The 11,118-nt window shown below is 50.4% G+C and overlaps 1 gene segment (V, D, J or C); it reads left to right on the top strand.

Annotated features, from left to right (window-relative positions):
- Nucleotides 1-212: 212 nt before the first annotated feature.
- LOC115271441 lies at nucleotides 213-724 on the top strand (the record flags this gene model as incomplete). The annotated part of the segment is given in 2 exon segments: nucleotides 213-390; nucleotides 561-724. Coding segments are annotated over 2 exon segments (342 nt in total), but the record flags the coding sequence as incomplete, so codon positions are not given.
- Between the last annotated feature and the right edge of the window lie 10,394 nt (nucleotides 725-11,118).

Raw genomic sequence — 11,118 nt, 5'->3', positions numbered from 1 at the left:
CCGGGGTCCTGGGAGGGACACGGGGGCCAGAAACGGTAAGACGGATCACCGGCCTGCAGAGGGCGCTTTGGAGGCTGGATTGAGCTGATTGCCCCAGACGACCAGCAGGAGGCGCCGCAGGGGTGAGTCGGCACCCTGACAGCTGGGATCACCTCTAGAGCCCTTTTTAAATATTGGTGTCACATTAGCTATCTTCCAGTCACTTCCACTAGCAAGTTCAGCTGGTCCCGTCCGGCCCAGGAGCGGCGAAGCCCCGAGTGACCCTCACCCTGACCTGCGCCGTCTCTGGAGATTGCAGTGGAAACATTTCTAGTGGCTGTTGCTACTGGAACTGGATCCGGCAGTGTCCCAGGAAAGGGCTGGAAAGGATGGGATATATAATTATTGTTTGCCAGAAGCTGGGAATGAGCGACAGGGGGTGGATCACTTGATGATTTTCTGTTCTGTTCATTCCCTCTGGGGCACCTGGCACTGGCCACTGTCAGAAGACAGGACACTGGGCTAGATTGACCTTTGGTCTGACCCATTAGGGGCAATCTTATGTTCTTATGTAATTAAAGATGGAGGCACAAGCTATGCCACATCCCTTCAAAGCAGGATCACCATCATGGTAGATTCCTCCAAGAACCAAGTCTCCCTGCAGCTCCGCTCCCTGACAGCTGCAGACACCGCCACGTATTACTGTGCCAGAGAGATAGCGACACAGAGCAAAGCAGGGAGCTGAACAAAAAGGGGAAGCGGAGCCTGCACAGACATTCAGGCCTCCATGACGCTGTAGTTTGTCTGTCTAGAAAAGCAGGAGACCCACCTTTCCACTAGATGACAGAAAAGGGACAGCCTCTGTTTTCACTCGCACATGGTGAAAATTCATGATGAGGTAGAAACCAGTGAAAACTCAGGTGCTGAAACGATTTCACCCCTGACGGTTTAGTGCAGGCCGTGTAAATTCTGCCTGCGGACTTTCTCATCCCATCTTTCCACTAAAAGTAAAAGGACCAACATGTGCAACACACACACCACGATCTTGTATCCCTGTAAGGAAGAGTTTGGCCTTCTACAATCAAAGTGCAGGGGATTCAGTACAGTAACCCGAAAATAATTTGAAAAGCTCTCTGCCGTGATCTTTCCGTCGCCAGCCACATTCACCCACATGTCAAACCCGGTCTCATTTCCCTCAAGAACAGCCAAAAAGGATACATGCACCAGCGCAAACACCCAGAGCAAGACTCAATCACTCCAGAGATACACACGCACAAATCTTCCCTGGTCTGGAGCGTGTACATTCCCTTTCCAGCTGGGAATATTGATTAACTTTCCAGCCATTGTTTCTGTCTCTCCTCTGATACCAGTCAGCTCTGTGTTCTTGGGGAACCAGGGTGCAGTATCCAGCCTGACTCACGAAAGACACCCCCACCCCCCATCCTCTGCTTAAACCAAAACCCATCAGAGGAAAAAAACTTGCAGAGAGCAGTGAAGGGCATTGGGAGACACACCTAGACCCCTCCTGACAAGGGTGACAAGATTAAAACATCTCCATTTGCATAGAGAATGGAGAATAGAGAACCACACTGAATTCTGGGACCAGAAAAAGCAGGGAAGCACTGCATCATGGGAATCTCTGCTCCAGATGCTAATGAACCTATGCCTGCACACACACCCAGCTCAGCAGTTATCAGACCAATTCTAGTCATGAATCCTTAATTGATATCCAAATACTGAAGCAGCCTAGTTGCATTGTGAGCTCCCTGGAAGAAAACACCACCCATAGCCAAGAGTGATCAGCTCCTATTGTCTAGCCTAAAGAAAACCCTTGAGTCATCAGCTTACCTATAAACAAATCTAGTGTTCTCCCTTGAACCATTGTATTTTCTCTACAAAAATCCCTACTCACCCTCTAGTCAGGGTTCTGATGCTTAGATCCAAACTATGCATCAGTTCCACTGGAAATCCATGTTCTCCTGACTGACCGTGCTGGGGGCTCTGCCTATCTCCAGCACTCAGGACCCTGAGCTACCACCAACACCTGGGAACCCCGACCAGTTCAAGCTTCAGGGAGCGGTGAGACCCCCTTCTCTTTCTCTCTCTCTCTCTTCGTTTTCCTTTCTAACTTAGGTATTAACCTTTAATAATGTATGTTCTGTTGGTTTAGCTCTCCTTGTGTAGTTATCACTATTATTCAATAAATAACTTTTATGGTTAAGTTGGTTACTTCTCTCTCTTTTGCTGAACTTCACTCTTTTGTGTTTTTAGCTTCCCCCATTCACTCCACAGCAACGCTTCTTTTACCTAAGCTAAAGATCCCTGCAGCGCCCAAAATACTGTGGGGTTTGCTCATCGAGTAGGTTACTGCCAGTACAATTGTGTTGGGGGAGTGGGGATAGGGACGTGCTGAATTTGGGATGCATAAGGGTAACAGCTTGAAAGTGCTGCTTGACCCAGTCCATGGAGCCCAGGGGCATATAAGGAGAGGCAGCTTGAAAGTTCTGCTTCCTCCAGCCCAGTGAGTCCAGAGACACATAAGGGATCAGCTTGACAGTGCTGACTGACCCGGTCCGCTCAGACTTGCTCTGTTAATGTATGTGTGGGGGTGTGTGTGTTCATCCGGTTCTGGGGCTGGAGAAACCCAATCCTAGGGAACCTAGGTCCTGCAGGATAGCTCCACTGGGAGGGGACTTGCAGAAGGGAGGAGTAGATCTCCATATGAAAACACAAGTGACACAAGCAGTACATTGATAGAATTACAGAACCCCCACTCCTCTCCAAGAGTAACCCGAATAAATGAGCGTATCCCAAGGTAACAGGCAAACTGGTATCACCTCCTTTCCCACTCTATCGATCTCTCCTAATGCTGCCCATTACCGTGCTATCTGTAACATACTGATCCTCGCAACACTTCTAGAAGGTTGGTAAGTCCATATTGGGAACTGAGGCAGGGACACACTGTGATCATGTATTTTTCTATCTTAGGTAATTTTATGGCTTCCATCACCACAGTAGCCAAGCCTCACCACATCCCTGTGTGGTGGGGAGTGCTGTTATTCCCATTTGACAAAGGGGGAACTGAGGCCCAGCCAGACTAAGTGACTTGTTCAGGGACACAGGGAGTGTATGGCAGAGAAGGAAACAGAAGCGGAGTCTTTAACGTGGACCAGATTTTTGCTGGGGGTTAGAAACGACCGGACACACACCACAGAAACGATCAATTAGGCAGCCACCGCCAGTGGCGCCACAGTGAAGGTTACTCCAGGAATTTGGTTCAAAGCTGAATAAAGAATCCAGGCTGAAATCCCCCATTTAGTCAGACCAGCTTCAAAGCTGGTCTGTCAGTGCAGGGGCTGGAGCAGAGATCGTGGTGCCAATTCGAGGTCATTTCACCTGGAGATCCCTGACATAGAGCCCAGTGCCTCACCCAAAGTGACCCATCTCCAGCGCTGGAATGGAAGATCTCGGAGCCTATTTAAACCCCATGTGCTGTAGTTCGGTTGGCATAACCCGCACTGCAGATGCAGCTAGGTCGATGGAGGAATTCTTCCAGCTACTGCCATTCATGGGGGTGGATTTACTAGAGCAAGGGGGAAACCCCTTGTCCCCTTTTGTCTCTGTAGTAAGAGTCTACACTACCCAGCACACCTGCAGCTGGAGCACTTGCCGCATAGACACACACACAGAGTGAGAGACGGTCCCTGCCCAGAAGAGCTTCTAGCAGACTAGGGAGGAAGAACAGTCTAGTTCGGTTCCTTCTTCATCACTTACTGCCAGGGTGGCCCTGGGCCAGTCACTTAATCTCTCTGTACCTCAGCAGCTCCTCTGAGCCTTGGGGATGGAGCCATGGCACTGCCCTGCTTGCAGGGGTGCTGTGAGAGTTTTTTGTTGTTGGTTTTTTGACAAACCGTTTTCGGTCCCAAAACCCCAGTTTTGTCACAATCAAAATGTTTGGCAGCAGCATATAGATTTCGGTGACATTTTTATCATGTCGGTTCCTGTGGCCAACTTAGTACTGCGTCATATTTCATAAAAGGTGACCGCAAAACCAAACTAAACCTCCAGGATGAAAATGAAACAATAGGAGGGTTGTGAACCGACGCTTTCTCAGCATTGTTGCTCCAAGGGACACTTTGAAATCTCAGCTTTTTTGTTCCCTTTTGAATTTTTTTTTTAATTTCAAAATTGCCAATATTCACCCAGCTCTAGTTGGGAAGGGTTCCTATTCTAAAGTCACGGGGCGCGAGACACGCAGGTGGGAAACTGAGGCACTGACTGACGGGCAGGGAATTCACAGCTGAGGCAGGAACTGACTGCTGCTCACCAGAGCTCCAGTCAAGAGCTTCACCCACAAGCCCCCCCTTTCTATCCAGTCCTGCACCTGAAATCTCCATCTGACGCGGAGCCGCTTTCAGAAGCACGGGCGCTGCCTCGCCTGGACCCAGCCAGGTGGTGTTTTCTGTCTCCGAGCTGGGGGAGCTTGTCAGCATAACTCCAAACACAGGAGAGAAACCCTCACCCCGTGTCTGGCTGATCTGCGGGCACTGGTCTCACTTCCCGCTTTGAGATCATTTGTAGCTGCACTTTTCAAAGTCCAGCCCTGCCATTCTCAGGCTGGGTCTGGCTAGTTTAATAGGGTGATTAGCTTGTGCTGTCACTAATTAGTGCTACATCCCTTCAGCCTAAAATAGCAGCAGAGCCTCCTTGAAAGACTAAAAACTCCTCCTGGTTCTCCCCTCGGAATCCCAACGCGGTGTTCAGAATAATGACCAGAGATTGGTCACTGGCTGGGTTTTCTTCGGCTTTCTTCTGCAGCAAAGGCAGACTTTGAAATGCACAAACTAGAAATGCTCCTGGCTGAAATGCTGGTTAAAGAGCCGCTGCTCAGCAACTGGTGCAACCCAAATCCTGACATTAACGCTCGGATAAGCCATTGGCTCTGTTGGCTCATTCACCTCTTCCCCTGGATTCCGGTCTCACTCCACTAGTTGCCTGCCTGGGTATGGTGGCAGAAACATCATTACAAAGAAAACAAACTCAAGTCCCTTTTATTGTAAAGTAATTAGCCACTGGAACAATGTACCCGGGTTCTGGTGGGTTCTCCCTCGCTGCCCATTATTAAATCAAGATGGGATGTTTTTCTAAAAGCTCTCTTAGGAATGATTTGGGGGCAAGTCTCTAGGCTGGTCTAGAGGAAGGTAGATGAGATTATCTCTCTATGATCCCTTCTGGCCTTGGGATCTGCATTATTCTGATTTCTCCGCTCTGGGGGGTCGGACACACGGAGCGGGTCTGATCTCTGGGGGAAGCAGGAATTACACTGGTGCCCAGCGGGCAGGCGGAGCTGGGGCTGGGACTAAAAGCCATCAGGTGGATTCCCATCGCAGCTCGCTCTGCCTTCCCAGCACCCGTGGAAAGCAACAGGCGCTGAGCTCCAGGTCCCCTTTCAACACCAAGGGGAGAGGAGTGGGGGGTGGGGATGGGGGGACCCCAGCCTCTCCACATACTGCTGTCGATCAGAGCGATCACACCTGTCAAGCAAGTTTCGCATCTCTAGCGAAGGGGTGATGGCAGTGCTGCAGGGGGACACCGGAGAGGGATTTCTGTGAGTCCAATGGATGTGAAATCAGCTGCGCACTAACGCTGATGGCTCCCGCCCCCGAAGGGCCCCGCCAGTCCTTGCTGGGATCCGCAGAAGAGAGCGGGAAAGAGTGGGCGGGCCGGGGCCCCTTTGGAGCTTGGGCCACGCCATGGTAAACCCGGAACTGTGGAGCAGGCATGGCCACCTGGAAAAATGCAGTGAGACCACTGCCCGCATCTCCGAGCAAACAGGATGGGGGCTTTCAATTCTGCAACGCGTTGGGGTGAATTTTTTAGAGCGCTGCCGCAATGGCACAGTTTCTGCGCACTAAGTGGTTTGGCAGTGTGTACACCTGGGGAGTTACAGCGCTCAAAGATGCTTTACAGCCAGGGCCGGCTCCAGGAACCAGCTTAACAAGCAGGTGCTTGGGGCGGCCAAGGAAGAGGGGCGGCACCTGTGGCAATTCGGGGGTGGCAGGTCCCTCATTCCCTCTAGGAGCGAAGGACCTGCCGCTGAACTGCCGCTGCCGATCGCATTTTTTTTTTTTCCAATTGCCGCCGCCGATCGCGATCGCGGCTTTTTTTTTTTTCTTGGGGCGGCAGAAATCCTGGAGCCGGCCCTGTTTACAGCACAGAAACTTGCCAGTGTAGTAGGGGCCATAGTGAGGCGAATCCCGATACTGCTAATACAAAAACTCAAGCTTCAGAATTGTGCTTCTCTTGTGCACCGCTTGGGGGCAGCACTTCCACAAACAATCCAGCACAAGGCACAAGAATGGGATCTACAGACAGTGAAAAAATATCTGTCAGCAGGTATCAGATCTGTATATGCACCTATGATCATGTGTCCATAATAACTGTGGAGTCTTGAATCTTCACATGTTTGAATATGGAACTTATCTGACAGTAGAGTAAAAATGCACAGCGCAGAAGAGGAATATTTGGGGAATCGATTGTTCAAGGTGTGACAACAAGGACTTGGATTTCAAAGGTTCCTAAAAGTGCTGGATGTCAAAATCCTATCGCAGTTTGTTGGGAAATAGGTACAAATGCTCTCAGCTTCCTCTGAAAAATAACAAAATGCAACAATAGTTCTAACGTTCTCTTGAAAGGATATGTCAGGTCCCAAACACCTCTGCCTTCAATACAAACACAGATTTTCACATGATGCTGCCCTGCTCACTAGCCGGATACTCTTCTCTCTAAGGGCCTGACCCACAGTCCGCTAAAGCCAATAGTGGGTCTTTATATTCCCTTCAACAGACAGTAGATCAGCCCTTACATCTGGAGGGCTGTGACTCCAGTCCCTTCCCGGGATCCTCAACTACTTTCACCATTAGCAGAGTCTGCACCCCTCCTCCCTATAGCCCATAGATATTAGCTGATAGAGGTAGCTTTTGGACTTCTGTCTAAACTCGTGCCGAGGGATTTGGGATCATTCAAGGCAGGTATAGATTTGTCCCTGAGGGAACAAATGAGGATATATAATGAGGATCCCACTGTAGTGTGCTAGGCGCTGTACAAACATAGCCAAAGTGCAGTCGGGTCCCCCTCTCTCAGCTCTTGTGCAAGTGATTCCGGTCTATAATGGAAGGAGTTTGTCTCTCCTTTATAATGAGGGGGATATGCAAATTGGGGTGACATTTCCCTGTTTAAATCTCCCTCTCTCGACCCAGGCTGCACCTGAAGAGACCATCCGCAATCCCCTGGGTCTGTGCAGTTACCAGCCAGTCCCCCGAGAAGTTTCCCCTCCAATACCAGGGAAAATAAGACTTTGGCTCCACTTACTTTTCATTGTAGCAGCTTTGGAAGGTATTTTCTCCACCTGAACACATTGGGGATGCAGGAACATGTGATACTGAGATGCTGGCAGATGTTATATTATTGTCACTAACGTAGTTACATTGTAAACACGATTTTGTTTATTTCTTTTTTATTTTATTTATTTTATTCCTGTTAATTGATGGAGAATGTATTTAACCTGACTGGTTCCTTCACTGTTCCCTCTTTTCCCTCCTCCCTCATTCCCCCCTCTCCAGGGGCCCGTTCGCAGGTTGTTCTGACCCAGTCCGGTCCCGAAGTGAAGAAGCCTGGAGAATCCACCCAGTTGAAATGTGCCGTGAGCGGGTTTGTTCCTAACGACTGGTGGATGGATTGGGTCAGACAGCAGCCGGGAAAGGGACTGGAGTGGCTGGTCCACTATCACAAATCTTCAGTCACGAATTACTACTCCCCCACCATCCAGGGGCGATTCACAGCCTCCAAGGACAGCTCCAACTTCTACCTGCAAATGACCGGCCTGAAGCCTGAGGACACCACCGTGTATTACTGCGCCAGAGACACAGTGAGGGGAAGCCAGTCTGAGCTCAGACAAAAACCTTCCCCTGCAGTAACAGCGCAACGTGTCCACTGCTGAGGGCGCTACCAGCCCGCGACTGCCAGGGGCAGGGGATGGGAGCAGCCCGGAGAAAGTCTCCCAGGCTATAAATAGCTGCAGACTGGTGCAGTTTCATAATCGGTTTAATTCACCCCCTCTCCCTCCCCCCCGAAGTCCTCTGAGCATCAGACACTGAGATGGAAAGATTTATTCTCTCTCCCTTTTTCTTCTATTCCAGACACACAAACAAAACAGACGCGCGAACAGAAAAATACACAAACACATATAAGCACATACAGGCAATCACTACCACACAAAAACACATAAGTAAACATACAGAGGAAGCATGAAAACACACATGCAAACACATAAATATTCACAATCACTCAAAAACCCCAACCAAACACACACCTAGACACACAAAAGCAAGCCCAAAGACACAAATAAACACATCCTGACACATATATACACACATAAACACACACATACAGAGATACATCCATAAACACACAGAAAACTCTCACATGAACACATATAAACCCAAACACACAAACAGACATATAAATACAATTACTGTGTGTATCAAAAAGAAAGAGAATGGACCAAATTCTCCTCGCAGTCACGTTGCTTTAAATACGGAGTCTCTTCCCCGTATTGATCAAGCACTGGACTCCTGGGGCCTGGGTTCTAGCACTGCCTCTGCCAGGGAATCGCTGCGCCACCTTGGCTATATCCCTGTGCCCCACTCTGGGATAATGGTTTGTGTTCTGTTAAGGGTTACATTGAGGGTAAGGCTTTGCCTTTATTGTTAGGTCAGGGTCAGCTTTTAGCATTAGGTTCAGGATATAAATGTAGGGTTAGGGCTAATATTTGAAGTCAGGGTTAGAAGTTAAATTTTGGGTTACTGTTCAGTTGAGGGGCAGAGTTAATATTATGGTTTTAAGATACACATTGAGTTTTAAAGTGAAGGTAAGTGCTCAGGTCAGGGTTAGAATTCACCCTTAGGGTTAGGACTAGGATTGGGAGCTAAGGAAGGGGATAAAGAAGGTGTGAATTTCACCTGCGTAAATTCAGGTAGGAATCTCAAATGCAGTCGTGCACTGCTAGCAGCCCGGCTGTGAGAAGGTCCCAGCGCTTCTCTCTCAAACTCACACGAAGAACCTGAATTCGCGCTAGGAAATACAGGGTGTCCCTTATAAGGAGGGGGATATGAAAAAAGCGGTCAGAGATTCCTGTTTAAATCTGTCCCTCTCTCTGCCCAGGCTGTACCCGGAGAGACAATCTGCAGCCCCTGGGTCTGTGCAGTTACCAGCCAGTCCCCTGAGAACTTTCCCCTCCAACTCCAGGGAACATGAGAGTTTGCATCCACTTAGTTTTCATTGTAGCAGCTCTGCAAGGTATGTTTTCCCCTGAATACCCTGCAGTATATTGAGTTATTGATTCTAATACCAATATGTTTTTAACATGTCTTTATTGCAGGTGTCCGGTCCCAGGGGCAGCTGGTGGAGTCTGGAGGGGATGTGAAAAAGCCCGGAGAGTCTCTCCGCCTCTCCTGCAAAGCCTCCGGGTTCACCTTCAGCAGTTATCTCATGGATTGGATCCGTCTGGCCCCTGGGAGGGGGCTGGAGTGGTTGGCCAGAGCTGCAGCCCAGGGCAGCGCCTACTACGCTGATTCCGTGCAAGGGCGATTCACTATCTCCAGAGACAACGCCAACAGCCTGGTGCATTTGCAAACCAGCAGCCTGAGAGCGGAGGACACCGCCCTGTATTACTGTGTCAGAGACACACAGCCAGGGACCTAGGACAAAAACCAAGCACTGTAGCCACTCTCTGGAGTTTGCTGGTTGGGGCGCTCGAGGTTTGCAAAGTTGTTGCAATCTGGGGAGAGACAATATTTAAGCACCAGACCCGCCGCATTGGGGGCACCGGCTGTGTCAATAAACTAGGGAGTTTGAGTCACATAAGGGTCTAAAGCTCCTTATTATAACACCCGCCTAGCGGTACCTGGATCCCAGTGGAAATTACAGCCTCGAGTTAAGCACCCTGACTCTCAGCCCCACTCTGCCTGAGCCAGAGACAGGAGTTCAAGGTAGATCTTGTACCTCCCAGGAGAGTGCCCAGGGACCGGCTAGAAGGTTTTCCGGGGGACTCATCTCCACAGAGCTGCGGTCGAGGTGGTTTTACTTGCTACAGAATCCTTTAATAGTCTTTGGACGAGAGAGCAAGACAGAGTGTGAATGAGAATGTCTGTATAGCCCAGTGTTATGGGCACTCTTCTGGGATCAAGGGAGGCTCATGTTTAAGTCCCTGTGTTCTAATGAGTATTTAAATGCTGTATTAACAGGTTTCAGGCAGTGTAGAGTGTTGGGTACAACAATGTGCTGGCTGGGCCTCAGGAGACCTGGCTTTTCTCCCAACAGCCAACAGACCTCAGGCAAATCAGTTTCCTTCTCTGTGTCTCAGTTTATCCACCTCTACAAAGGGGACACTACAGCTCATCATCCTTTCCCAAAGCTCTGTTACAGAGCTGAGTATTTTTATCATCCAAGGTTGTAATAACTCCTGGGCTAAATTTTACACCATGGATAAATTCAGTGCTTTAGATCAGTCTGAATATGCCTCTCTTCTCTCAGGTTCTCACACAATTGTGAATAATAATCTCCCTTCAGTGCTGCCTGAATCCTCCCTTGACTCTCCCCTAAAGAAAAACTCCCAGACACGCCGCTCTCGGCCCACTAATGTCAGGGAGGCTCCACTGCGAAACCTTAACTCCGTCCTCAGACTCTCCCGCCCCCCAGCTTCTCCCACCTGCACCCACAGGCGGCCCCCAGACCTGGTCCAGAGCACGAGCCAGGTTTGCTCAGATCACGTTCCTGGTGTCATGGATCCAGGGCCGGCTCCAGCAGGGCCGGCTCCAGGCAGCAGCCCACCAAGCTTGTGCTTGGGGCGGCACCTGGAGGGGGGCGGTGCGGCGCTCCGGCCGCCGGGGAGAGCGGGGCCACAGCCGGGCTCGCTGCCCTGCCCCCGGCCGCTGAGGGGAGAGCGGCGAGCCCCTGCCCCCTGCACTCTGGCCGCCGGGGGGAGAGCCGAGCCCCAGCCGGGGCTCGCCGCCCTCTCGCTGCCCTGCCCCCGGCGCTCTGGCCGCTGGGGGGAGAGCCGAGCCCCCGCTGGGGCTCGCC

This window comes from Terrapene carolina, unplaced genomic scaffold (assembly GCF_002925995.2).
Source record: "Terrapene carolina triunguis isolate 2854851 unplaced genomic scaffold, T_m_triunguis-2.0 Scaffold17305, whole genome shotgun sequence".
Lineage (NCBI taxonomy): Eukaryota > Metazoa > Chordata > Testudines > Emydidae > Terrapene > Terrapene triunguis.
This window is presented reverse-complemented; position numbering and strand designations above follow the sequence as displayed.